Genomic DNA, 27,892 nt, shown 5'->3' with positions numbered 1-27,892 from the left:
TGTAGTGTATATTTATGTATATTCTTTTGAAAATCTAGTGTATGCATCATTTTCCTACTCATTTATTCACAGGTGTCTTTAACCTGGAAGTTGCTCTTTAAAGCTCATATATATATATATAATTTAAATTCCAAATATATCAAGAAAATGAAAAGAAATAAATGACTGTTGTAATACTTTCTGCCTAAACTGTGACATGTTGAAGTTACCCTGGTTGTTGTGGGGAAGCCTTGAGGGCAGAGTGCTGTAACCCCTCCAGTCTTGGGAGGTGGGGGCGTTTCCTGGGGGGAGAGGGGGGGCGAGGAGGGCGCTCTCCAGGTCCTGCTGGAACAGCTGGCGGGTGATGCGGGCCTGCCGGGCGGAGATCAGGTAGAGGTACGCCGTGTCCCCGTCCTTCTGCACCCCGTAGGAGGCCAGAGACCTGGGCTCGGTGCACAGGCACTGACCGATCACCCAGCGCTGCACCCGAGGGTGGAAACCGTACTCCAGAAACACCTGAAGAACCAGAGTGTTGGCAGTAAGTCAAAGGAAAACCTTCAACGCCTATTTGATTGGGTAATTGACCGTTTTCTTACCTGTTGCTTGAGTGTAGCCACAGTCATGTACGGAAAGACTTTCACTGTGACACAACAGGAAGACGACACGTCCTCCACGACCACGGATACACTGAAACACAGATACAGCACTATAAGTCTAAAAAACACATATCCTGGAGGCAATTCCTCCCGTCAGGTCAACACTTTTCTTTTCTTACCTGATTTCTCCCTCTGCGTAGTTCTTTTCAGACATCTGAATCCTCAGCACAGCTTTTTGCCGAGCCAGAGTGGACGCGTGCTGCGAGGCGGCCTGAGTATCGCCTGCTTCAATCGCCCGGGCGAGCTCCAAGCAGAGCTCCTCTAAAAAAAAGGAAGAGATAGCAAATCAAAAGTGACATTTTTAGAGCATGTTCTGAACAGAGAATGAGAAAACGCACACAGGTAAACAGAGGAACCCACCAGCGAGCGGCAGCGAGGCAGAGCTCCACGGCTCCGGTGCTGCTGCGCTGTCAGTGTGTCTGCCATCGGATTCACACGTTTTAATATTCGCAACTGTCAGGAGAGAGAATTGAAAACTGTGTTACAAAAGTGCTTAATGTCAACACAAACAATTATCAAACGAAAGCAACTCCTTAATAAAAGAAATGTAAGAGACAGTTATGAATTCCCTCAAAGATGGATCTTAAAATACAGAAATTGTTACATTGTTGTTGTTACATATTTGAGGAATAAAGAAAATAGTCTCCAAACCTCTATGTGACTCTCTTAGTGATGACATCACCACCGTGGCCCACTCCTCGGCCTCGCGGTCGCAGCGGAAGTTGAAGCGGATGCAGTCGTGGGGCGGAGCGACCAGACGCATCTCATGGCTGCGGGCGCATTTTACCTCGTACTGCACCGAGCGGAGATCAAAGTCTGCGATAAACTGGGGGGGGGGTAAATACAAGTTAATCTCAAACGGCTTTTTATCTTGCAGGGACAGTTTTAGGGAAATTACCAGGTCAATCAATCCTGTTCCATTCAATTCACCAAAGATAATTCTAATTGTTCTATTTCTAGTTCAGTCAGAATTGCAGGACTTCGTCTGATTTATTCGATAATTATTTCCTCAATTAATTGATTATTGTTTAGTTTATGAGAAATGCAAATTACAATTGATTGTTTTGTCAGACCAACAGTCCAAAAGAAGTCCAATTTAATCTTAAACCTTCACTTTTTTATAGCAGTTTTATAGCATATAAATGTTAGGTACTTCACTTGAATAATTGATCTTGTTTTCTTTTCATGGAAGAATTGCTGATGATGACAACTTTTCTTAATTTTTCATCAGCCAATCAATTTGTGATGAACTTGAACACATTTACAAAATGTGGGTGCAAACTGCATTACCCTTTGCAAAATATAAATATAAAAAAAGCCTGCTTGAACTACGGCAAAAAGCAAATGAGATTAGACAACTGCCATCTAACGTTCACTGCAGCATCATTGTAGGTAGAAGGAAAAAAGCAGAGAGGGATTTCCTCCTGCCAGAGAGTGTATTTATGCTCTGATATGATTCTGTAAGAACAGTCTGCCAGCTCAGACTGAAAAGTTAAAGGAAGCTGGCATCAAAGCAAAAGTATGCAAATCAAGAAGCATCTCAATTGCCAGAGGGAAATCTGTCTGGCTCGAGAATTCACCAAGATGAAAAGCCAAAACTGAGACCGTCAGATCTTTTTTAGGATAACAGCTCACAGATAACTTGTAAAAAGTACAGAATGGAGAGCAAAGTTTGGAGGGACAGGCAAATCGAGGTCAACGTCATAACACTTAACTACAGTTGGTGCTGATGTAACCATCAACTGTGTTAGATGTAAAGAGAAGGGGAAAGCTTTTACAGAGATGTTCTCTGTACTCAACCAATGGTTTTATCTCTAAAATGTCTATATAAGATAAGTTGTTTGATTTATTCGACCAACAGCCCAAAACTTTAAACATACATCTAGCCCAGTTATGATGAAGTAGAAGCAAATCATCCCACTTGAGAAGCTTCAACCAGCAAATGTTTGCCTTAAAATTAGAAAAACAAAAGCAGATTATGAAAGATAATATAATATAATTGCTTATACATTTTCTGGAATTTAACTTGTCATTCAAGCAGTACAACTGAGAGTAAATGTGCCTCCTAGGGCTGCTCAATTAATCATATTTTAATCGCGATTACGATTTTGGCGTGCAACGATTACGAAAACAACGTAATCGAAATAAAACGATTATTTTTTTATTATTACTTTTTTTTTTTTATAATTTTTTTTGGTGGTTTTTCAGTTGAATTATACTTAAAGTTCAAGGTAGTCAACTGTTAAAAACATAATGTTCACATGTTTTCAAAGTCAATGAATAATCACATTTAATAATCGCAATTACAATTATTGACCCAAATAAATCGAGATTATGATTTTTGCCATAATCGAGCAGCCCTAGGCCTCCTATGAAAAAGAGATCTAATATAGCGTTAAAAGATAAGCTAATTGTAAACAAAGATAAGAAGAAAACAGATTTGTCCCCATCATATCAACCAGAGGAAATGCGCAACAATATAAAACCCACAAGAAAAAAGGCAGGGAAGAAAATCTGACAATATATTTTTTGAAATAAATATGAGTTTTGTTTAAAGAGGTGTCCCCCGCCAATTTTACAGATGAGAATATTCAACCTTGTCACAAGTAGGAGTAGGCTACTCAAAACAGTTGCATAGTCTGTGTTGTAACTCTGGAGATTTGTAAAGTTGTAAAGTATAAACTTGGATTGACAAACATTTAGAAATAAAGTCTGCTAATAAAGTTTAGGTGTGAGAGATGAGAGCATTGACCAGAGAGAGACGGTCTAATGATAATTGTGTTTAGTTGTATCATAGGAATTGTAGGACCCAAGGCTTATTGGGAACTGCTCCTGTTGACACCACTTAAAAGAAACAACTGAAGATTGAAGAAGACACTGGTAGCTTTCCAAGTCAACAACGAAGTGTACATACCACAAAACAAAGCAGTAGGGAGAATGAGAAATACAAAGCAAAGCATTGCTATTTTCAGATCTTTACCTGTGTAATTTACTGAACATTTTAGCATTACTAGTAAACGCACATGGTGTCTGCTAGTTCGCCATTTCATGCCAGAGTACAGCAGTGAATCCTTAAATTGAACAAAAACTATGCACAGATTAATTACCAGTATACAAAATCCACAATTGTCCTGGTCTAACCTTAGTAACTCAGTTTTAATAGTCTCTTTATTTTGATCTGATAAGGAGAATAATGAGAGTATCGGACGCCAATAATTCCCTCTGCTCAGCCAATGCTTGAATTGTCAATTCCATCATTTGAAGGGATGAATATAGACTTTATGATCACACCGTGTGACAAGTGTGATGGTATATGTATTATAAGGTTGTCTTTCTGCAGATGACACACTAAAGGCTGTATTCTTCTTGGAAATTCCCACCTGACAAGGACAATCTTACTGCACTGTAAGATTTCCCCCTGATGATGTTATCATTCAAATAAAAAAAATGTTTGGTTCTGGGAAAATTGAAAATGAAAGTGAAACTGAAAATCTCATTAACAGGTGACTTCTTACTGTTTCTAAGTTATACAGTATATCATTACAAAACACGGAGGGCATTCATGGGTGGTGTAAAAGCGTTATATACACAAGCCAACAATACAATCTGATGTTGTTTTATCCCAAAATATGAAGCTATGGAGCTGTATGGTAGTGCTGCGTAAAATGGCGTGTACAGGCCTTTACTTGTTTACAATTTTAAAGGATTCACTAAGGTGGTACATATAAAGCATGGTAGGGGAACACACCCTCCAAGCACACAGGTGTATTCGAGCATCTCTTACCACACTGCGGTTTCCGCTGGTGTCCCTCAGCGCCAGTCGGAACTCTCCGGCCCGACTCGGGTCCATGCTGAGCTGCAGCCGCAGAGCCTCGCTACCGGTACCGGGGAGGCACAGGGGCCGGATCCCGGAATGACACACCGACACCCGGACTGACATTAACACAGTGCTGCAGCAGGGAGTAAACGCTGTCCCGCTGCCGCCACATGCAGCCTGCTGAGACGAGGCAGGCACCGGGGCTGGAGGAGCCCAGCCGCCTGAGCTGAGAGCCATGTCGCGGACACTTCAAGGCGGAGTGACGGTGTTGAAGCCCCGCGGCAGGTGCTACTGCGGCCCGCTGCTTCTGTGCGGTTTACAAGGTCCACCGGTGTCTGGAGACAGCGCGTTTCTTCACGGGGAAACTGTGGTTGACTTCTCGCCCCGCGAATTCCATTTCTACCCGACCCATGCAGAGGGGTAGAAAGAAAAACAAAACAGGAAGTAGAAAGGTACGTCTTTTATTTATGTCCGTGGAGAACCGTGTCTATGGAACAACCGATCACAATGAACCTCTTGAATGAATGAAATTCATACAAAAGCTAAAAGTGGTAGAAAATATTATATATATATTTATATCAATTTAATAATGTTTTTAACAGCAGATAAAGTGAAAGAAAGTGGTGTAAAAATGGTTTACTCCACTACATTTAATAAAACAAACTAATTGATTGTATGCTTATTCTAGTTGTGTAAAGTAACAAAGTACATTAACTCAAGTACTGTACTTTAATACAATTTTGAGAAACTTGCTCTTTTCTTGAGTATTTCAATTGTTTGCTACTTTGTACTTCTACTCCACTACAACTCAGAGGTAAATAGTGTACTTTTACTCCACTACATTTATTGAATACCTTTAGTTACTTTGCAGATTTTTATTAATAATGTGAAATATTTTCAACGCTTGAATAAGAGTTTAGTTACACCTGGAGTAAATCTAACATGCAGTATACAAAGTAACTAGCTGCACCTTTACCAGCTTTGATAAACACATTAATGCATCAATAATTATAATCAAAACATATAATATATCATTCTGAAATTGGCACATTTTCATAATGAGTACATATTTAGATTATTATACATTTTTACTTTTACTTGAGTCACATTTTGAATGAAGGATGTTTACTTTTAACAGAATTTTTCTACACAGTAAAAGTAATACTTCTACTTTTTACTCAAGTAAAAGACCTGAGTACTTTCCCCACCTCTAGCTTATTCAGATGTAAAATATTTATTTAAAACAATATATAAACATTTGGTAGAAAACTGAATGAAAGTATTCTTAATTTATTATTAAAATGAATGTCCTAATATTAATCTATTACTATGATACCCATCTTTTTACCAGTGGCACTGCCAATCGTTTAGTGAAGTTAAACATTACTTACTCAGTAATCTTCTCAAATAAATCTGACATTCATACTACAAAATGTACTGATAAAAACCTTTGAGCATGTATTGCAGTTGTTGAGCATAATTTAAAAAAAGCCTGAGAGTATTTGTAGGTGTCAAATCCGTGCCTGGAAGTTAATATTTAAGACAGAGGAAAATGATTACACAGAAGCTTGTCTCTAAACTGCACTGACTGTGAATAAATACCAAATATCCCAATGTATTTAACTAGAGATCATGTATAATAGGGAATGATTTATTTCTTCCCTATTCAAGCAACACATCGTTTTTAGATAGGAATAGAGGGTGGCCTTTAGGACTACATGTGTGTAGTTACCTGTATTGCTCCTCCTCTGATATCATTGCCCAAGCACTAAAACCTGCAGGAGATCAGTCCAAATTTGAAGAACATGGAGAACTTAGGTTCTACAGTCCTCGCCAGTCGAGCAAACCAGATCAAGGAAGAGCTCAGACAGGTAAAGAAAGGGGTTATTGACATATTTGCAAAATGGTTTCTGTCAGCCACGTTTCCATCCTGTTGTTTTGCTTTAAATTCACTGTCTGCAGAAATTGAGAAAGCCATACAAGCAAGTGATAGATCTGTCCTGGGGAGACCCGCACGCTGCAGGTGTGAAGCCTCTGTCCTTTGTCCGGCAGGTAATCTGTAACCTTCAAAGTCCATCTTTAGACTGGAATTAATATGCAAGCTCATACATCTTCTTCTGAATACAAATGCATGTCACTCTAATCTACTGTGTGTCTTCTCATTTGCAGGTTCTCGCAGCATGTCTTTACCCTGATCTTGTGAACAGCAACACGCTTCCAGTGGACGTCAGACAGAGGGCTCAGAGGTTGCTTGGAGAATGTGCCGGAGGGAGTGTAGGTAAGATATGTGCATGTGGAACTATTAAAATGAAATGTTATGGAGTTATTGGATATCTGTCTTCAAGATTTCTGGACCATTTAACCCATTCAAATAATGTTTTTACCATTACTTTTTCTTTTGCATACAAGCTTAGTTATTTTATGGAATACATTACATAAAGCAAACGGAAATCCGGATACCTCATTTTGCAACTAGGGCAGAGATGTGTGTACTATGCAGATATATAGATATATACTTCATTTATCCAAAATTGGGATTTGATTTTGTTCCAGCAGCAGTGTCAAGCATTTCATGAGTTAAAAATGTTTAAGATACATAATAAGATACAAATGTAAAAAATAATAATAATAACATTAGTGGCAAGTATATATATAATAAGAATATAAATAAAAAATTCAAAATGCATAATATAAGAGTAGGTAATAAGATATACAACATGATTAAAAATATACTGAAGTATATTTATTTTGTATACACATACATGTGCTTAGCCTTGATGCATGTTTTAAGCCCTATATTAACAAAACTGTGTAATTTGTATTATACAAATACAAATTAATATAATGATGTAGCATAAAACAATGTTCTAAAATAAATAAAATGAAAATACAACTATTTTAACTTATAGCATTATTGCGTTTCCTAAGCTTTCCTGGTTATTCCTTCAGGTTCTTATACTGCTACAGCTGGCATACCAGAAATAGTCCACAGAATCTCTGAATTCATAACCAAACGAGATGGCGGGGCTCCATCAGACCCTGAAAACATCTACATCAGCCCCGGCTCTCAGTGGGCTCTCAGGGTAATAATCACTATTACTGAAATACTGCCATACTGTGTCTGTTCCTCCTGCGGATTATCATCATCTTTGAGTTCAATTAATCTGTTCCTGTGTTTATTAGAACATTCTCAAGGTCTTGGTGAACAGCCAGGCTTCCCCCGGAACAGGTGTGCTGACTCCAGGGCCGTGCTACCCCCTCACCAATTTTACAATAAAAGAGTTGGGAGGAGTTACTGTCCCGTACTGCCTCAGCGAGGAGCAGGGCTGGGAGCTGCAGGTAGAGGAGCTGCATCGAGCGCTGGACTCTGCAAAGGGAGTCTGCAACCCTGTCGCTCTGTATGTCATCAACCCTGGAAATCCCGCAGGTAGTCAAATCCAAACAGAATTGACATCATCTAAGTATATCTTTTGAATCCTAGAATATGGTATCATGCCATGCCGTGTTTCCTGTAGGTTATGTTCAAAGCAGAAAGACAATGCAAGAGGTGATCCGGTTTGCTTCAGAGAAGAGGCTCTTCCTTCTGGCTGATGAGGTCTTAAAGCATTGTCATCTATCCAGAGAATTCATCAAGAGTGACATAAATGTGTAAATAAATGCTTTCTGTGATTTCCTCCACAGGTCTATCAGGAATGTGTTCATGGGGAAAACAGTGAGTTTCTCTCTTACAAGAGAGTTCTGTCTGAGATGGGTCCTCCTCTCTCAGACACGGTGGAGCTGGCATCCTTCCACTCAGCATCCAAAGGATTCATGGGAGAGTACGTTCTCTGTCTGCCTTCTACTTCCCGAACAATAGCAACTTTTGACTTTTTAAGATAGCAAACTTGAACATACAACAGGATAAATTAGTTATTCGAGTCAACTGATGTTTTGTTGTGCTATTGTTTAAGGTAGCCTACATTTTAGGCTCAGTGGGCCAAACCTTTCTCTGTTTTTGGATTCTTTATTCTCGAGTCAGGCTTGCGAGAAAAGCAGATGTTTCTTCAAGAAACCAACTTAGCACTGGCTAATTAATTGAAATACAAATGGTTGTTTACAGGGTCAAGTATTTCTCAAGGAAAGAAAGATAACCATGATCTTGGAAACATGAAATAAAATGTCACTCAAGATAAGAAGTCCTAAAAGTGCTCAGAACAATACAATTGAATATCTATGAGTTTCTATAACAGCTGGGCAAACATATGAAGATCAAGCTCGATAACAAGCTACTCAGGGACTCTTCATTTCTCTCTCTCCCCCAGGTGTGGTCTGCGTGGTGGATATGTGGAGCTGGTAAATCTGGACCCTGATGTTATGAAATGCATCTACAAGCTGTTCTCCACAGACACCTGTGCTCCTGTGTTGAGCCAGATTGCCCTGGATCTGATGACCAGCCCTCCACAACCAGGAGACCCATCGTACCCACTTTATATTGAGGTGAGGTCAGAGATAAGCATTTCAGATTTCTATTTTGCAAGGTGCCTAATATCCTGGTTTTCTCAAGACGTTTTAAAATAGGAAACCTCAAGCCCTCTGTATTTTTGTGTTCTTGCCTTTAACTTCTGCAGGAGACACAACACATCAAGACTATGATGGTTCATAATGTAAAGAGAGTCTTTGAGGTATTGAACAGCCTGCCGGGTTTCTCCTGCCAGCCGGTGGAAGGAGGTGCCTTCGCATTCCCCAGACTGTATCTTCCACCTAAAGCCATTCAGAAAGCCAAGGTTATATATCTCATAGAACCAAGTACACACTGCAAAATCACAGAAATATCACCAACAATAAATAAAAGTGTCATGTGGTAATTAATCATTTAAATATGTCTTTGCTTATTTTAGGAAATGGAAATGGAACCAGATTTGTTCTACTGTATGAGACTCCTGGAGGAAGCTGGTGTGTTAGTCAAACCTGGCATGGAGAACAGACCAAAGGAGGGCACCCACCACATCAGGTAACATATTTAACTGCCTTTACTAAGCATTTCATTTCAACATTTATAACGCTTTATACTTCAATGCCAAAGGGATCACAGAGTTCATGCTGGTCATCTGTTGAAGGACATGAGGCAACTATTTGTTATACAAAAATATTGTTGCAAAGCTAGGTACTTATTTGCAGCCCATCCTAACATTAACCCAGTAGCTCAGCTCACCTTTCTACAGCAATGTCCTGCTTCACTCTTTGTTGCACATTCACAGCAGTCCAGGGAGATGGGCTTCTATTTCCCCACTCTCGTAGGCCTACCATTGGACACTGTTGGTCTGATGTTGTGCGGTTTTAATTACACTTTACTTGTAGCAAGCATACACTGCTCAAAAGTCCTCGTAATTATGTTTTAGTATCATACAACTGCTTATAACTCTTAACAGTCACTTTACTTTAAGCTCACAAAGTCCTGTTATAGCATGTAAATTATGTTTCTAAGACATTTCAGAAACGTATAATTTATAATCTGTTATGATAGATCTGTTCTTCATAATGTGAATGGCTTGAATACGTTGTGTTGGAATTTGATAATTTGTTCATACAATGTCACTTTGGCATGGTATTATAAACCCATGATCAGGTCCTATGAAGGTGCTTGTTCTGCATTACAGACATGACCATCATTGAAAGTATATTTCAGACATGTTTATTCAGGATTAGTGGACTTTTTACCTTTAACTCTTTCTTTGTGCAGATTCTGTATTCTGAACCCCGAGGACACCATGGAAGAAATACTGAGCCGCCTGAGCAGCTTTCACACACAGTTTATGAAAGACTTTTCTTGAATGAAAGCACTCAGAAAAAAGCCAGGAATTATTATTGTTTATTTTGTTATCTATGATCAGTTAAATAATGAAGCTGAAACAATAAAAACAGTCTGATAATTTACCTCATGTTGGCATGTGAGCATTTTTTTGCAATAAATATGACATTTATTATTGCATGCAGTCCGTTTGAGTGACCTTTGGTCTAGGTCAAATTCAACTTCTGTTTTCCAGAAAAAACTAGTATACATAAATGACCGAACACAGTCCAAAATCCAAACCAATGGATTCCTTCACATCACATGGAAGTTCATCATTTACCTCAACAATACCAGCAGCACACTTCAGATAACTGTGGGGCTCTGCTCATATATACAAATATTGACTTTCTTTTAATAAAAAAACATTACCATGAGACCGCCATCCTCTTTGCTTCCTCTGTACCAACCAGCATATTATCCACACTCCAATGAAAGTCCTGGATGTCATTAATCAACCTCACTGTCGCTGTGGTCGGTCTGAGCTAAAGGGTTTGACTCTGTGTTGTTGAGCAGCTGTACCAGTAAGGAGATGAGCTTTCCGTCTTGAGAAGAGTTGATGATTGCGTTACTGGGGTTGCTGAGGTTGCGGTACATCATGCTCTGAATGGAGGTGCGTAGCTGCCACAGCAGCTCCCAGGTGTCAACCGGCAACTCACAGCGCACCAGAGAGCGTCCAGGAAATGAGACCTCCACTCTGTCTCCGTTCACTGGGACAGGAGGGAAAGGACAGGGTTATTTATGAACAGGAGAAATGACTGCCTGTGAATCTAAGAAGGTGATCATATGTTATTGCTTCTGATGAGCATATCTACATAGCAGTTTGTAGTTATTGTATTGAGCCAGAGCTTTTTAATGCACAATCCAAAATAAAAACATTGTGTGTTAAAAACATGGCAAATATGTCTATGGAGTGGAAGACATAAGTTAAATAAGTAAGTCTATTAACAGATATTAGAAAACAAGGGCTATCAAGATCTTGAAAAAAAATGTATCAGTTAAAAAAAGGACGTCACTATTTATATGTTAAACCTTGACTAACAAATGTTTTGTTTATCACTGGAAGAAGCGGAAACAAGTTGTAAACACACTGACATTATCACCTTTATAGTTGATGCTACGAACTTGATAAGAAACAGTTGGCCATTTCCACATTTAGCAGTTACAGAGCAACATTAGCATTCACTTGGATTTGAACTTGCTAATATGAACTCAATATGAGATTAAATAATGTGATGACATTAAATCCCTATTCATTATGATTATCAGGGTTTTTTGCCCTAAAATCATTTCCCCAACCACCTAAAAGCACAGTGCCTCTTTCTGGAGGGCAGTGCACGTCCTACCTGTTTCTGTGATATCGCAGTCTGTGAGCAGCAGCAAGGCGAGAGGGTGGACCGTAGAAGAGTCTCTGATGAAAACAGTCCCGTTTGACTGCATAGCGCTGAAGAAGGTCAACCAGCGACTAGGGAGCTTGTCTTTCCCTCTGCAACAAAAAAAACCAGCCAACATTTTTACATATGCAATACAAGAGTAAAAACTTGGTGTCGTTGAATTTTGGAGTTTGTTCAAACCTGTTCACTGAGGAGCGGTGAAGATGGACCGGCCCACTTTGAGTGCGGTAGGCAATATTGTTGGGGCGAAAGCGGCCTCCTTTGTCCACAACACCTTTCTTCACCTGAGAAAAGGGTAGGAGTTGTAATTTGTGGAAGACATTCTTAAGAGAAACTTATCAATTATTTATGGTCAAAATGTGTCTTTTGTTGCATTTAATAAAGTAATAAAGAAAGCCATTATACAAGTGGAATCGATTTAAAATGCAGAAACAGAGCAACTTCATCCTCAGAGGAAAAAGAAGTTTTGCACCCCGAACACAGCTGACAGTCACACTATATATTCATGAAAGGAAACAGCCAACTGGTCCTACACCCCATCATTAAACCCCCTTGTCCTTAACCATTTGCACATCCACCTTTTACACTTCCTTTTGCCCTCCTGAAATGTAAATCCTTAACATATGTCTCTGTTCAACACACACAAGACTAAAAATACAATTTAACAGAGTAAAAGGCAATCAGAGTTTAAGACTATATGTTTCAAATCGTTATATGATCATTTGACACGACATAAGTGAGCTTTCGAGAGACATCAAACTCAAAAACTGGATCTTACTTTATTAAGATAATGATATTGGCACTTTAGAAACGTCACCACTAGAACAGAACCTCTTCCTCTACAGTAAGATCTCAATCTCACAATTCTGGCTTTAGCCTTTGATGGAGAAGAGCAGGTAAATAATAAGTATAATAGACTCCTTTGTTGTACCTGAATGAGGTTGGGATAGAGTCCAGCCAGCAGCACAGCTTTAAGCAGCTCGTCCTGGTGGCTGTGCTGGTTGTAGAGCGAAGTGTTGCGCTGGCAGTCCTGTGCACGAGTCACCAGCTGGGCTTCATGCAGGTTCTCACCGAACTGCATGATGAGACCTGCAGAGTGACATCACAACAACAGAATGATTTGATGTAAAAGAAACGGTCAATTCAAATGTGAACAATTTGTGTGTGCTTGTACGAACCATTGATGAATCGAAGACTGAACTTGGACAAAACGTGTCTGTCCAGATAGTCATCCCGGTCCTCTCTGTCCCCCTCATGCTGAACCCTCCTCCAGCCCAACACAGCTCTGATTAACACCAGATAGTCGCTGAAGCTGGAGTTGCTCAGATTCTCTTTCACCTGGACAAACACAACACGAATGTTAACTAATTACTACCTGACTTTACATGGTGTTGTTTTTTAAATTCCTGTATAATATCGTAAAACCTTGTGGATGATGATGTGGGTTTTACCTTGAAAATAAGACCTCTGTTCTGCATGCTGTTGTAAAAAGGGTCTCTGGTCAGGCAGGCGGCCACAGACAGCATTGGGAGGACACATCTGAACATGGCACTCAGGACCAGCACTTTGCCCAGACGAGGGTCACATGACATGCAGGACACACGCTCCCCTAAAGGAGTCAGGGTTTCATTCTTGTCCAGAACTCCTACAAAAGAAAAAAGATTGACAGAAGAGATATTAAGCTCAGTTCAAGGTTCTTACTTGTGTTGTAGGTTTCTACTAGAACAGGTTTATATGCTGTCAAAAACACATTTTATTCCCCCCTCAGGCTGTCTGTTTGAATATACCTGTAGTGAAAAAGTAAATCTCAAGCTGTGGACAGAGATACTCAGTCGCAACAGTAAATTCTAATCAGCCTGTCAATATGAATGGATGGTTGCCATGTTTCTGACCTCTAAACAAGGGTAGTGTTATTTAACAGTTTTTGGGTTGTTGCCATCCAGATAAGTGTGTGCACAGGCACTGAAGTGTTTTTGCATGATTTAATTTAATGCGATTCATGATACGATAAACAGGTTTCATACAAACCAGTTTAACACACAAGAAACGTCGCTCATATCTGACCACACAATCCAGAATATCACTCACCAATGTCTTGTAGATTACGGACAGCATCTCTCACAGCTGACTGCTCTGGACTGTCCAATACTTGGGATAAGAAGTCTACAGCCTGCACACAAACCGAATTACATTATTTAGATGGCAGAAAAACACAAAAAAGTGACGATTCAAAAATAAAAATACACCAAAGCCTTTTGTTCCCTTTAAATACCTTGCAGTCAGGACTGTGGATTTTAGCTTGAAGAACTAAATTCTCCAGTGGGGTGCGCAGGATCTCCGGGACGGGGAAGGGCATCATGGTTTCCAGCTGTTGTCGTGGGAACAGATGGTAAGCCTGTCCTGGTTGACATCGCCCTGCTCTCCCCTTCCTCTGAGTCACGTTAGAATGAGAAATCCAAACTGTGTCCAGACAGGAGACCTGGAAAACCAAAAGGAATCATACTCAAGACAGGACAACTAATCACAAGGTTTGTTTTTGTAGATCTGAAAGAGCACATAGTCAAACTGAAACGGTGATGCTAACCTTAGTCTTTGGGTCGTAGTTCTGTTCTTTGTGAGTTCCTGTATCCACCACATGGACGATGTCATCGATGGTGATGGAGGTCTCAGCGATGTTAGTGGTGAGGACGATCTTCCTCTGACCCTCTGGGGGGCGCCGGAACACCGCCTGCTGTTCTGATACTGATAAACTAGAGTGCACTAAAAGAAAAAGGGAAAATACAATTATAAATCTTCTCTATACTTGGAGGACAAAGGTCGCTCTTTGTATACTTACATGGAAAGATCATCTGTGAGCCGGAGGAGAAGTGGCGCTTCTGCTCCAGTTTCTCTTGAACGGCCTTGATGTCCTGCCATCCGGGGAGGAAACACAACACTGCACCTGAAGCATGAGAGGGAAGATTTTTTTGACAAAAATAATGAAGATCCATCTCCTTAAACTTTGTAAAAGCATAATTTAAAAAAGCTACATTTGACAGTTTGTCAGATAGTTACCTGGGTCTCCATGTTTGTCAATGTGCTCGATGACATCCGCTATTAAATCTACATTTGGTGCGACATCGTCTTTTCCTCCCTTAAACAAGATGAAATATAACATCATGAGACACAAGGGAAAATAAACCCTGAGCATACTGAAGTAGGAACACATAAGACTCCAGTCTCACCTGCTTGTCTTTGTCCCCTCTCCTTTCGACTGGCGGTACGAATCCCATCTCTGTTATCACATCCTCCAGGTATCTGTCCTTCACTGGGTGCATGAAACCGGGGACTTTAACTATCGGGCAGCCCCCAAAGTACTCGGACAGCCTCTGCTTGTCCCCAGTAGCGCTCATAAGCACCACCCGCAGGTCAGGGTTCACCTCTAAGGTGGAGCGCAGCAGAGCCAGCAGCAGGTCTGTGTTGATGTCCCTCTCGTGGACCTCGTCCACCACCACGTGGCTGATTCCCTTCAGAGACGAGTTGGACTGCAGCTTCCTCAGCAGGACGCCCACTGTGAGGAAGAGTAAAGCTCCTCCGCTCTGCTCTGGAGGCCGGCTCTCAAGTCTCACCTACGCATAGAAAGTAATTACTTACTTTTTCTACCGGGAAACACTATCCGATAATGTGAATAACCATTACAAATATGAGACAACAAAAAGGAAGGAACAAGCTCTACAGTAACTTAATCAAATGTATATTGCCCGTCTTAAAAGCCAGGAGTCTACGGAAGTCATATTTAGAACAAAAGCTATCTTCTTGGTGTATTCATTTAATTTGTATCAAATTAGCTTTCGAACAATTTAAATAAATACGTATATGTGTGCTTGCCTATTCATCACAATACCAATGCAAATAAAAATAAAACGTCTCCATTACTCAGAGAATACTAGACGTGAAGATTTGAAACACTTTCAGTATGATTACCTTAGATGACATCTATAAATGTATAGATCTATTTTGTGTCAAACAATTTGTTCTGAATTGGAATAAATACAATTTATATATTTGTAAGTGCCCATAATTGAAAAAAAAAAAAATCAGCCTTGCTATTTTTGACCAAATGGTAAACAGTATTGCTATTTTTATATTTTGGCCTATTTTCAAAAACAATCATTATTAATTCAAGCGGAAAAGGTCATAGTTAAAGACAACCAAGTCAATTAATAGTAGAAAATGTACCATTCATTTTATGAAATAGTTTAGACATTTGTCAGTCTGCTTTCCCAGTACAGAAAAGAAGGCCTACAGAGTTCATGTTCTAAATACAGTACTCTATAAACGTGTATCTACCTGGTATCCCACAGAGCTTTGTAGAGCTGGACCCATCTCCTGAGCGACACGATGGGCCACGGACACAGCGCTGATTCTGCGAGGCTGGGTCACGATGATGTTGCAGTTGGCCCCCTCGCCAGCCCTAACACATTCCTCCAGCAGGAAGCGGGGGATCCGTGTTGTTTTCCCACATCCTGTTTCTCCATCAATCACAACGACCCTGGACGACTGCACCGCTGAGATCACCTTCTCACGGTGGGCATCGACCGGGAGCTCCACACTCAGCCCAGAGTTCACCTTCTCCCAGTCTCTCTGCAGGCGGGCGTTGAGCAGCCTGACCTTATCTTCAGACAGAGGTCTGTACGGCTTGCCTGTGATAGCGTCCGTCAAGTACTCCTCCCCTTCCTCCTCCTCCTCATGGCTCAGCGCCTGCTCTCCTCCAGCCTCTTCCTCCTCCCAAATCTTCTGCACATCTGATTCCACTGGGTACTGTGAAAACATTAGCCATTAGTACACCTCAGTGTTTCCCCTAAAATTGTCTGGGGGGGGCGCTGCGCCACCCCAACAGAACCCTGCGCCCCCCCTGAATATATATATATCAGTTTAGAAACTGAAATGATCTATCTACGGTCTCTTTTCACATTGAACATGTGCTCTTTCATTAAATAAACTAAACGCTTATGTTATTGATCCAATGTATGTGCATGTTTCAGTGCCCACTGCACTGCTTTGCGCATTCACATTCTGTCCTCCGCTCTGTTTCCGACATACACATACGAATGCACACACTCACAATCAGAGACTAGAGCGGAGGAAAGGAGGAGAATAACAAAGTGTAAAAAAGTCAAACAAATCTGCATTATAGCCCCGAGCTCTGCTGCTGGTCATGTAAGTCCTGGGCGTAATTTCCACATGTCCCCCCCACTGTTCAAAATCCCGTTTGTTTCCCCCCAATTTCAAATTCAATTATTATTATTTTACCTCAAGCCATCATCGTCACGGAGGAGCACACAGCCTCTGTGTGTGTGTGGCACGAGCACATGTTGTGTGAACAAGCGATTGTTGTTATTAGCATCTGGTGCTAGCTCAGAGCTAACGGATATTAGAAGCTGTTTCTACAACAAGCTGGAGGGAGAGCTCTCTCCTGTCAGACTGAGAGGCTGGTAACTACAGCTCAGGTGAGGTAAAGGACTCTCTGAGTGATAGGATAGTTCACTTTAGTTATCTCAGTGAGTCTCAAATTGTTTGGTCATGTAAACAAATATGTCCAATGCACACCTTCATCTATTTAATATAGTTGTAAAAAATAAAGTAATAAATCATTCCAATGTTAACTATAGGACAGTAAAAAAAGAAAATACAGTTTAAAAGGGGAGTGATTAGTAAAATATGCATAAATAAAAAGAAAGAATGCTAACTAGGTAACATAAGATAAGAATAAACAAGTTTAAATGATTTGTTATTGGTTGTGATCATATTCTAAATATGTTTGGATTATTGAAAAGTATACAGTTCTGTTTCATGAGTGTTGAGAGCTGTACCCATAAATCTCTTCATCTTGTGTTCAAAGTGCACCAGATTGATGCATTTAACTTAAACATAAAAAAAAAAAGATCCCGGGGGAGCATGCCTAGAGTATGTGAGGTCCACTCACAAATAAAGCAGGTTCACATGGATAGGATAATAGATAAGTTTGCCAGGCATTATACACTACACATTTTCTTTGATTGCACCATAGTCCTAACACATATTTTGTTAGAAAGGCAGGAAAAGGGATTCAAATCGAGAACTATTTCCATTGCGGAGGGCCCACACCCCACAGACCCTCTGTTTTGTGTCCCCCCCCACTTCTCAGACCAAAGTAACCCCCTCCCCCCCTCTGCTTTTAGCTCATGGATCTGTTACTTAAAATGTTTCTCACCCGATACCTGAAGCAACAGATACCCACCAATGCATCCCACTTGATAAATGTAATCGTTACATTTCTACAAAGACCAAAAGATGATGATAAGAACATCTCTAAGTTTGTTATCACATGAGGTGAAGACCGACCTCTGCAAAGTACCCTCTCAAGTGCTCCTCCAGGTATTGGGGGACTTCGATGGGGTGGGGGCGTCTCTCCCGCTCTCCAGCCTCCTTCACCTTCTCTCGATTGTACTTGGCGTGAGTCAGAGGGTTGTTGTTTTTGTCCAGTAGCTCCAGCTCCTGGACCAGGCGACATGATGCAGGGTTTAGCACAGCTCTAAACATTGAGGTTAAAGGTACAGTAGGTTTGACAAAATGATCTTTACCTTCAGTTTCATGCAGGCGAGCGCTGCAGCCATCTTCTCTGCTTTCACTCGGCTGTTCGCTGCGGCGGAGAACTTCATCTCCTCTGGCCAGTGCAGCGTCAGGACACACTTCTTAAGCTTCCCTGATGTTGTTATGAACTGCATATTCTCCTGTAAAAATGGAGAACCCCAGGCAGTTAATAACACATGATGATGTTATCGTTGCTTAGTTATAATTGTGCAGTCATGGCAGTTGATAACATGGTACAAACCTTGATTCTGTTGGATGACGTGGCCAACTGGATGACCCTGGCGAGGAGAGTTTTAGGTTGTGGAAAGATGGAAAGAGCTTCAGAGATGTTGGAAGGCTCTTCTTTGGGAGGCCATTGATGTTGTGCAAACGCTTTAGTTGTAGGCATAAATACATCATTTTTCCATGAATTGTCCTCGTCATTATGTAGTTGGGATTGTAAACGTCCTCCCCTGCCCGATCTCCTCGCAGGGAGCTGGTTATTTGGACCAATGACACCCATTTCCTGCACACACACACAAAATAAGTAAAAAGTAAGTGATGAAATGTTACTACAGATTGCAAGACAAAATGATGTCTACTTGATACAGTCTGAGGTCAATGCAGCTTACTCTGAGTTTGAAACAAACAGCCGCTGCAGCAAATCGTTCAGCATCGACTTTCTTGGATGCAAAACCTTCCTCTTCAATCCTGCAGGGCCACAGCAGTGTAACGGTGGCTTTCTGCAGAAACACAGTTACAATACAAAGATTAATTTCAGAGTCATTAGCCCTCAATGGACATGATGTGTTCAGAAGCCCCCCTCCATCCCATTAGGAATTGTGATCTGACCTTGACCCCTTCACTCTCCGTGCAGCTATACTGGATGTACTGGGCCAGGTCGTTGACTCCCAGTGACCGGCTGATGGTGTTGTTCAGGAGACTTTTAGGATCTGGAAACTCCTTCAAGAGGCTCGGACTCACGTCATCTAAAGAGTTAAAAAAAACGAAGGTCAAACACATAGCAAGGTCAAAGAAAGCTGTTTTCCATTCTTAACTCAGGTAAACATGAAGGAAAGACCACGAACACAAGCATTAATGTTTCTGTTAACATGATGGATGCCCTTGAGGTTAAACACTGCTGCTGCTGCTGTCACCGGTTATCCAATGATGCTAACTGCTAACTCTTCCCTCACCTTTACTCTCTGCAGAGGATGACCCGTCGTCCTTAAACCCTCGGGCTGTTGTGCTGTACCACCGCAGCTCTCTGCCCAAGTTGGACGGCGTTGTACCTCTTGTTTGAAAACATTTTGTAACATTACAGAGAGCTCTAAGCCGCATGAGTACGCTACAGGGCACCGCCATCTTTGAAACTTTGCCTTCTGCGGCAGCGCCGTATCTGCGTAGAGCAGCGAAGAGAACACCAGAGATGGCGAGATCCACAGCGACCCCCACTGACGAGGAGGGTTACCTTCTCAAACTGTTGTAAAGATGCAATATGATATTCTGTTCTATAATTATTTTTAACTCCACAGTTCTCACTGTTTTTCCCCCGAGTAGAAACATAATCAGAATTCCTTTATTCGTCCCACAACGGGGACATTTACGTTGTTACAGGCAAATAAAATATAACACTATTAGGCCTATATAAAAAGGCATGCACAATGATAGTATTTGAAATACAATTTATTACAAAATTACACATTCAGGTAGTCATACCGTAGCAGCAGTATAACATAAGACGTTTAGCAATGTAGACTAAAGTGTGCTATAACATTAGTTAAATTATCATTGTTACTTAAAGACTCCTGTTACAGTAGCCTAATGGTTGGACTAAATAGGAGTATAACACATACATTTTATTTACATATTAATCAAGTTGTCAAGAGTAAAAACCTAAACTCCTTAATATCATCCACATCAAAGTTAAGTAGCCAGTTGAAGTACATTTTTGAGGGGTAGCCTTTCGAAAATGACTCTTAGTTTACACAATCATTTGAAATATGTGTCAACATGATCAGTTTGAGTCCTGCTTTACCCTGGATTATATAGTTATGATTTATAAATATATCATTAATACATCCCCCTTTCCTTAATGTAACCCTAAGATCCAGAGGTGACATTTTTGGAACAACTGTGGGTCCCCTATGATTTGGACCTAGTTGTATTGCATTGCATCATTTGGATTTATCAATCTGTATATTAAACAGTGGGATTTTCAGCAACTATGTGATTCTTGGTTGGCTCACAGCTGTTGTGACATCTGGAAAATATCAGGGGAAAACTGCAAGGGCAGCGTCTGGGCTGCAGGGTTCACATAAATAGCTCTGCATGATAACCCAGTTGGACAAATACAGAATGGAACGAGCACTTGTCCTCCTCCTGGCTGTAACAACAGGTGAGCCCATTAAACGAAATCCTTCACTGGAATAGATATAAAATGTGAATGTGAAGTAATCCTTTTTCTTCCGTCTCTCCTTTTGTTAAAGTGTCTGGGTGTGGTGTGCCCAGCTACCAGCCGGACACCAGCCGTGTGGTGAATGGGGAAGAAGCCCGTCCATACAGCTGGCCATGGCAGGTTTCCTTGGAGTCTTTTTTCCCTACTTGTGGAGCAACACTCATTGCTCCTAACTGGGTTTTGACTGCTGCACATTGCATTACGTGAGGAGAACTTCATTTCAACTTAAATAGTTTCTGATGATGCATATACAGGTTCCAAGGTTCCAACAGAACTCAAGGAATGAAAATGTGACCCCTTTTGCCTGTGATTTAATTCACATTTCTTTTTTTACACTAATACGCAATATATTAAGTTTATTATTTTCCAATTCAGATTCCACACGTACAGGGTTGTTCTGGCTGAGCATGACATGAAGACAGAGGAAGGACCTGAACAGTCCATTATGGTGGCAAAAATGTTCATCCATCCCAAATGGAACAAGAACTGCGTGTCTTGTGGGTAGGTAATGATCCCAACATATTATTTTCCAGATCTGTGGTGGATTATTACACAAAGCATGTCCTTGAAAAAAGGTGCCTATCAGTACAGTATACCGTGTGAGTTCCTATTGAGCAGCAGCTGAGTAAATAGAAGTTTTATAAATGAAAAAAACTTCACCTGTAGAAAAAAAGCTCTCTGCACATTTAAATATACTTTGAGAGGTTAATAGAAAATGTACTGCTGATATGTTTAATTTTGCCTTTTTAATCATGTTTTGTAGGAATGACATTGCCCTGCTTAAGCTGGAGAAAAGTGCTGTTATCAATGACAAGGTCCAGCCGGCTTGCCTGCCACAGCATGGTGCTACTCTCGCCCACAACCAACCCTGCTACGTCACAGGCTGGGGTCGTCTCTACTGTAAGACCTGTCGCCAATTCTGCTTATCAAGATCATGTGGGGTGTAGGGCACGATGTGTAAATAAAAGTTAATAAAAGGAGATCCGGCACTCTGTAATACATTCATACATTGTGATGCTGATCAAAAGCAGTTTGCAGGATCTCCTTTCTCAAGTGACACCTTTTCATTCATTTGAGATAGTTGTATGTGGAAACATGTCCTTTAGAGGAGTGAAATGTATTAATGTTATTCAAATGCTATTATGTTATTTTCTCTTTAGCTGGTGGTCCTTCTGCTACTACACTACAGCAGGCCCTACTTCCTGTTGTGGATCATGAAATCTGTAGTCAAGGTGACTGGTGGGGCAGCTCAGCAAAGACAACCATGGTCTGTGCAGGAGGAGAGAGCAAGTCAGCATGCCATGTGAGGAAGAACCACTAAGTCATGCTTTGAATGCAACACAGTTAGCTTTTTATTCGCTCTAATATCTGCCATTACCTCCCAGGGTGACTCTGGAGGCCCTTTGAACTGCAAGGGCAGAGATGGTAAGTGGTATGTGCAAGGAGTGACAAGTTTTGTGGATGGACGGGGCTGTAATACCCCTCAGAAGCCCACCATTTTCACCCGTGTGGCCTCTTTCATCCCCTGGATCAGTGAGGTGAGGAAGACCAAATAAATGGCATTAAGCAGCCATGTAATACAAATATTAAATTTGTGTAATTTACTAACCTAATCTTGTGTTTCTCCCTTTAGACCATGGCCCAAAACTGAAGACATGTTCAATGACTGAAGAAGTGAACGGGCAATAAACTATCATTTGACATTTTAATATTAGATTTGTCTTTTATTTTATCAAAAATATATAAAGATTATGAACAAATATATTCATGACAAAGAAACATACATTAACATCAGATTAAACAATGTTTGACAACGCCACATAGACAGGATGAAAATAAACAAACACATATTGACCAAAGCAAACATTTGATTATGGGAAAACAAAGATTGTGTATGTTTTTTCTATTTATTTGAACATACTAAAAGGACTTTAATCCAATAAGTAAATGAATTCAAAGTAAATGGTTAGGGTTTCCTTGATAAAGAACATAACATAACAGAATGAAGTTAAATCTGACAGAAATGTAAATACAACATGATGATTGATGGTTTATTCTTCTTATAATCAACTAATGAAATACCTTATCTTGAATTAGAATTCAAATGATTTCCCGACAAGTGATTATTTGATGGGAATGTTTTCATTCAGCAGACTTTGGTTTAACACCACACTGTAGCAGCAGAGCCTCACAGGTCGGAAGGCGTCCAGGTGAAGAAGTTGATTCCCTGCAGCTCGTCAGGTAAGTACTTCTGCTCCACAGGGCCGCTGAAGGATGGGTTGTATTTGTAGCCTTTAGCGTAGCCCAGTTGTTTCATCAGTCTGGTTGGGGCGTTGCGAAGATGCAGGGGGACAGAAGGCAGGGGCCCTTTGTGGTTCCTCAAACAAGCTTTCACATTAGCATAGGCCTTGTAGACATCAACAGACTTGGGTGCTCGTGCCAGATAGATTACACACTGAGCCATGATCACCTGTTGAGCAGCAACAGAGGTAAAGACTGACTGAACATTTGATTGATATGACTCAGGACCATCACTGATTGGTCAGGAAAGCCTACCTCACATTCAGGCATCCCGATAAAGTGACAAGCTTGAAAGGCTGACACGGCCTGAGGAAGAGCGGCGGAGTCTGCCATACCTGAGGAAGATATGGGACAATTTCTCTGTAAGCACTTAGTTCAGATGATTTTTCCTTTACTGTAATCAAATAAAATAACACATTTTGTCTTTGTTGCCCTACTTCTCCTATTTTATGATCAAAAGGTCAGGACTGAAAGAGTTATGTACATTAATAACTAAGCTTTTACAAGTAAAAAAAGCATTTAAATATTCAAAACAATATTGTGATCTTACTGTTAATCAGAAAAGGTTTAAATTAGTACAATAAAAGCAAGACATATAACTTTAAAAAAATAGATTACGCATAATAAAAAACTAAAAAGAACAACACACAATCTAAATTAGTTGATAAAACAAAAGCGAGAATAAAAATAATCTTTTTTTTTTAAAAGAAGCAAGCGACTAAGAGGCTGGGATTTTGGGAACAGTCGTCATTGTAGCTACGATCTAATGTCTAATTGAGTGCAAGATACAGTCCTGCAAAGTTACAACCTGATTAACAGGTTTCATTTTGAGAAGTTGGGCAGCTGCTTGTTTAATTTTCTGGACGGGGTAAATGATCAAAAATCACTAAATTCAGAGATGATCAAAAGGATAATTTTCATTAGGTCTTACTTACCCACGTCCTCGCTGGCAAAGCGGACCAGTCTCCGGGCCACGTAGAGAGGATCCTCTCCGCCCTCCAGCATGCGGCCCAGCCAGTACAGAGCTGCATTCTCATCGGAGCCTCTCATAGACTTATGTAACGCTGAGATGCAGTTGTAATGCTCCTCACCTTTGTGTAACACACATAAATAAATGCATCAAGATATGTGAAGTCACATCAAACATTTACAAAACTTCCTAAAAGGTCTGAAGAGAAGAAACAACCAAAGGAACAAAAGATTAAAGACTGATCAAACTATTTAAAGACAAAAAAACAGGAAGAATACTTTCTCCTTGAAGGTCACTAGTCATGCTGACGGACATTTTCATCACCCTTTGAAGCACGGGACAGTAAATCTCGATCTTTTGGGACAGCTGAAGGGTTATGCAACAGGAGGGAGTGGATGGTCAGAGGATCATAGAGTGGGTGGGTGGGACCAGGGTGGAAGTGTGTAAATGATTGGAGAGGCTGAAAATACAGTCTACTATAATTGGAGACATTTTATATATCACTTTGTATGAACGCTGGGTGTTACTTAAATGGGTGTACTTAGTAAAATGTGGCACCAAGCAACCGTAAGTACAGCTGTAGACCCAAGTGATAAGCATGGTTGAGCTTTCTTCTCATCCATTATCATTCAGTGATTTGATATGAAAAACCCGTGACAGGACGCATTTTGGAAAGCAACATGATGGGGCTGTTAAGCTTAAAACCTCAGATTATTTAGATCAGGGGTCACCAACCTTTTTTAGGACGAGGGCTACTTTCAAAAAATAAAACAAGTCGGGGGCTACTTTTACTCCTCTTTTTTTTGTTTTTTACAGTGTATATATTTAGCACATTTGAACATTATTGTATGCTTACCTTTAACCTTTGTGTGCTTTTTGGGTCTGTGGAACCCGTTTTCAGTTTTTACTAAAATAACATGTATGCAATTTAATTATTTTAACCTGCTTTATTTTGGGGGGGGGACCTCACATCCTCCAGGGGAATTTTTTTTTAAATGTTGAAGTGAAATGCATCAATCTGGAGCACAAAATGAATTGATGGATACAGCTCTCAACACTCATATGAAAGGGAGTTGTATACTTTTCAATAATCCAAACATCTTTAGGATATGATCACAACCAATAACAAATCATTTCAACTTGTTTATTCTTATCTTATGTTACTTAGTTAGCATTCTATCTTTTCATTTATGCATATTTGGCTAATCACTCCCCTTTTAAACTGTTTTTTTTAAGGAAATTACGCCATGTGTATGTGTGCGTCAAGTGCAATAAATATATATGCAAGTTGCAACACACACACAGTAAAACTCTGCCCCTCATGTGTGGTATCGGCTGGCATGATAGGCTGTTCAATGGGGCTGATGTGTAGATTCTGCCAGAAGGAAAATCAGCGGGGAGGTGCCACATTGCTTTTCTTCCCGACTGCAACGCTGGTCCCGCAAATCAAGCAAGAACGTGATTGGTCGATATTCATTGTGGGGGTGGGGGGAGGAGGGGTGTTAGATAGATATAGAGTTGTAGTAAGTAGATAGGGTTCGCTATGATTGAGGTTTCGTTTATGCATAGGGTAGGTTCTTTTAATTACATTTCCTTTTTTGTTTTGTGTATTTTATACATTTTGGATTTGCTTGGCGAGCTATTTTTAGAACATGCCCGGCGGGCGACTCACGTCGCCCCTGCGGGCGACTAATTGCCCGCGGGCACCGTGTTGGCTACCCCTGATTTAGATGTTATGTAAAGTAAAGATATTGATGGCAGGTGGTATACTGAAACTGATGGGAGGATTTAAATATGTGGATTTGTGAAATATGTAGCAATGTGTTAATGGTGTTAATGTGCCTAAGTGCTTTTGTTGACTATGTGACATCCCGCCCCCTTGTATAATCCTGAAAAACGCTTTGTCCCAGCTGCCTATTACATAATGAATCCTCTTTAAATGCGCAGTGTCAGGGTTTCAAAATTAGACGAATGTCCTCTAATCAGAAGGACATTTTCCAAATCACAGATGTTGTACAATTTTTTATTTTGGTCAGGTGTAATCTAAACATTTAAAAAAAAAATGAAAAAAACTATACGTTGAACATTTCAGAATGTCCTTAATTGTTTAAAAAATAACAACCCTTTTTTAAATAACCACCGTAGCCAAAAAAGCCATTTTTACTATTTTACTATTTATTTGGTGAATCTAATGGGCCCTTAGTTTGCACATGGCATTTCTCAGAGTAATTAAGAACATATAAGCTTACCAGCTCTATCATAGAGAATATGGGACCTCTGAAGACCCTCCTTGATGTGGTCCTCCTTCACCAGTATTTCCTGAGAGCCGCCCTGCCCTGAGGGGTCGGGCCGGGCCGAGCTCAGCTGAGCCTGAACAGCCAGCTGCAGACTGTTGAGTCCTGCTCTCGCGTCTCCATCACAGAGGTAGGCGACTGTGTCCAGTGCCTTCTGTTCAATGAAGATCTTTGGCCTGGGAAAACAATAATATATATCAGATATAGTGCAACAGTTGCAATACTTAAAAATATATTCCATTTTGTAAGGAAGAAATAAATGAGAAATGACATTTCCTAATTAAATATTGATAACATCAATAATAAAAAAAAGGTTAAGAGACTTACTAATTTAAATCGACTCAATGCATATGTATAGATCTGTTTGTAACTAGATACCACAAAGAATGTCGGACATTTACAACGTCCTTCCCAAAAAAGTATTTTCATCTGTGCCCTGTAGAGGGCGCCACAAAATTCAAACTATGCTCAGCCGTGTTCAAGTATACACAAAAAGCATCATCAATATCCCTAGTGCCTCCCTTAATGCTAGCACTATAAAAGGTCTCATAACTGCGCAATGATACGTTTATAACACACTGTTAATGTGTAGGTAAATAACACCTGAACGATAAAGTATTAGTCTTTCCAGAAATCAGAGGTATAAAATAATAACATTATCAAGAAATATAACAACCTTTGAATTATAAAAAAAACGTAGATGACAGTTTCTCTATTGGTTTATAAAGAGTGTTTCTGCCATTTACCTAATTGATAAATTGGGTGATTCAAATAAAAGCTGTTCATATATTGCATTACAATTTAAAAGCAAAAACTCAAACGGCAGCCTTAAAAATTATCTATAGGTTGAATTTTGTAATTGTATTATAAGCTGTTTATTATGAGCTACAATGGCAATTTATCCAAGATAAAAGTGAGCCACTCCCGTTGTTTATCTGAATGAATCCAGTGAGCCAGGAACAGAGGACAACAACAGGCTCAACCATCAAATATTTTGAGTTGTCTGCTGACATCCCATCATGATGTGTGTCACTCACTAAGTGTTTGGTTACCAAGGGCGCACTTACTCATCTGATTGGTGTTGCTCTTTGGGAATTGACTGATCTTGTCCCAGGACTTTAATCCCCAGTGTGGCCACAGCCCGGTCCAGGATGGAGCCCATTGCCTCCACAGAGAGTTTCTCCAGAACCAGCACCCTGCACCGGCTCAGCAGCGCAGCGTTTACCTGGAAGGACGGGTTCTCTGTGGTGGCCCCAATCAGAGTCAACGTCCCGCACTCCACGTGAGGAAGGAAGGTGTCCTACAGATACACACACAAATTAACCATGGGAGGAAAAAAAAGGGACAACAATGACTATTTCTAAAACAACAAGATATCTACAGTAGGTATTTGTTAAAGGTCCCATGTCATGCTTTTCTGGTTATTACCCGTCCCCTTGTGTGTTATGAAGGTCTTTATGCATGTAAACAGTCTGCAGAGTCACAAACCCTCAAAGTACACCCTGTAGCGAGTAAAACTCTAACACAGAAAAGACCTGTCTACGCTGCCCCAGAACGCCTCATTGGAGATTTCTCATTTTCCATTGTTGGCTTCCTGGGTTCTGT

The 27,892-nt window shown here is 40.5% G+C and overlaps 5 protein-coding genes across 7 annotated transcripts in view; 2 read left to right on the top strand and 3 right to left on the bottom strand.

The window, feature by feature from the left end:
* Positions 1–4,715, bottom strand: part of LOC104941173 (ranBP-type and C3HC4-type zinc finger-containing protein 1-like) — a 7,485-nt gene extending 2,770 nt beyond the window's left edge. For all 3 annotated transcript variants that reach the window (XM_010766234.1, XM_010766248.1, XM_010766240.1), the window contains exons 1-6: positions 4,420–4,715; positions 1,287–1,461; positions 996–1,088; positions 755–896; positions 576–666; positions 210–495 (exon numbers count right to left, since the gene is read on the bottom strand). In XM_010766234.1, coding sequence (XP_010764536.1) covers positions 210–495; positions 576–666; positions 755–896; positions 996–1,088; positions 1,287–1,461; positions 4,420–4,689 — 1,057 coding nt within the window. In that variant the 5' untranslated portion in view covers positions 4,690–4,715. The remainder of the gene's footprint in view (positions 1–209; positions 496–575; positions 667–754; positions 897–995; positions 1,089–1,286; positions 1,462–4,419) is intronic.
* A 108-nt stretch (positions 4,716–4,823) lies between these two features.
* On the top strand, positions 4,824–10,365 carry LOC104941148 (alanine aminotransferase 2-like). The gene is made up of 12 exons (XM_010766209.1): positions 4,824–4,904; positions 6,234–6,323; positions 6,415–6,504; positions 6,622–6,730; positions 7,402–7,535; positions 7,636–7,879; positions 7,968–8,047; positions 8,134–8,270; positions 8,754–8,928; positions 9,060–9,215; positions 9,330–9,442; positions 10,172–10,365. Exons 1-12 carry the CDS (start codon positions 4,863–4,865, stop codon positions 10,260–10,262), a joined length of 1,461 nt encoding a protein of 486 aa, XP_010764511.1. The 5' UTR covers positions 4,824–4,862; the 3' UTR covers positions 10,263–10,365.
* Positions 9,444–19,670, bottom strand: dhx30 (DEAH (Asp-Glu-Ala-His) box helicase 30). Its single transcript, XM_010766216.1, has 19 exons — positions 19,461–19,670; positions 19,117–19,253; positions 18,897–19,007; positions 18,527–18,790; positions 18,276–18,425; positions 18,037–18,189; positions 16,003–16,473; positions 14,898–15,281; positions 14,728–14,806; positions 14,510–14,614; positions 14,258–14,433; positions 13,946–14,152; positions 13,762–13,843; positions 13,125–13,318; positions 12,852–13,011; positions 12,605–12,762; positions 11,854–11,957; positions 11,626–11,765; positions 9,444–10,989 (listed from the first exon to the last, which is right to left on the bottom strand). Exons 1-19 carry the CDS (start codon positions 19,627–19,629, stop codon positions 10,730–10,732), a joined length of 3,504 nt encoding a protein of 1,167 aa, XP_010764518.1. The 5' UTR covers positions 19,630–19,670; the 3' UTR covers positions 9,444–10,729.
* Positions 19,671–20,569: 899 nt separating this feature from the next.
* Positions 20,570–22,788, top strand: LOC104941139 (chymotrypsin-like elastase family member 3B). Its single transcript, XM_010766195.1, has 7 exons — positions 20,570–20,662; positions 20,754–20,925; positions 21,098–21,223; positions 21,486–21,622; positions 21,883–22,025; positions 22,108–22,260; positions 22,356–22,788. Exons 1-7 carry the CDS (start codon positions 20,596–20,598, stop codon positions 22,371–22,373), a joined length of 816 nt encoding a protein of 271 aa, XP_010764497.1. The 5' UTR covers positions 20,570–20,595; the 3' UTR covers positions 22,374–22,788.
* The window catches only part of wrnip1 (WRN helicase interacting protein 1), a 5,713-nt gene continuing 235 nt past the window's right edge, over positions 22,415–27,892 (bottom strand). Inside the window, exons 2-6 of the mRNA XM_010766310.1 lie at positions 27,355–27,587; positions 26,243–26,463; positions 23,959–24,114; positions 23,279–23,358; positions 22,415–23,192 (exon numbers count right to left, since the gene is read on the bottom strand). Coding sequence (XP_010764612.1) covers positions 22,911–23,192; positions 23,279–23,358; positions 23,959–24,114; positions 26,243–26,463; positions 27,355–27,587 — 972 coding nt within the window. The 3' untranslated portion in view covers positions 22,415–22,910. The remainder of the gene's footprint in view (positions 23,193–23,278; positions 23,359–23,958; positions 24,115–26,242; positions 26,464–27,354; positions 27,588–27,892) is intronic.

The sequence above is a fragment of the Notothenia coriiceps genome, unplaced genomic scaffold (assembly GCF_000735185.1).
Source record: "Notothenia coriiceps isolate Sejong01 unplaced genomic scaffold, NC01 NC01_scaffold00000307, whole genome shotgun sequence".
Classification (NCBI taxonomy): Eukaryota; Metazoa; Chordata; class Actinopteri; order Perciformes; family Nototheniidae; genus Notothenia; species Notothenia coriiceps.
This window is presented reverse-complemented; position numbering and strand designations above follow the sequence as displayed.

Excerpts from the sequence above, each read along its gene's own strand:
- LOC104941148 (XM_010766209.1), top strand. The coding sequence starts at position 4,863 with ATGCAGAGGGGTAGAAAGAAAAACAAAACAGGAAGTAGAAAG. Across the intron at positions 6,324-6,414 it reads TCAAGGAAGAGCTCAGACAG|AAATTGAGAAAGCCATACAA; the intron begins GTAAAGAAAGGG and ends CACTGTCTGCAG. Across the intron at positions 8,048-8,133 it reads TCTTCCTTCTGGCTGATGAG|GTCTATCAGGAATGTGTTCA; the intron begins GTCTTAAAGCAT and ends TTTCCTCCACAG.
- dhx30 (XM_010766216.1), bottom strand. The coding sequence starts at position 19,629 with ATGGCGGTGCCCTGTAGCGTACTCATGCGGCTTAGAGCTCTCTGTAAT. Across the intron at positions 16,474-18,036 it reads TGAGAGGGTACTTTGCAGAG|TACCCAGTGGAATCAGATGT; the intron begins GTCGGTCTTCAC and ends ATGTTTTCACAG. Across the intron at positions 14,807-14,897 it reads GAGGGGACAAAGACAAGCAG|GGAGGAAAAGACGATGTCGC; the intron begins GTGAGACTGGAG and ends ATCTTGTTTAAG.
- LOC104941139 (XM_010766195.1), top strand. The coding sequence starts at position 20,596 with ATGATAACCCAGTTGGACAAATACAGAATGGAACGAGCACTTGTCCTC. Across the intron at positions 20,926-21,097 it reads ACTGCTGCACATTGCATTAC|ATTCCACACGTACAGGGTTG; the intron begins GTGAGGAGAACT and ends TTTCCAATTCAG. Across the intron at positions 21,623-21,882 it reads AGGCTGGGGTCGTCTCTACT|CTGGTGGTCCTTCTGCTACT; the intron begins GTAAGACCTGTC and ends TTTTCTCTTTAG.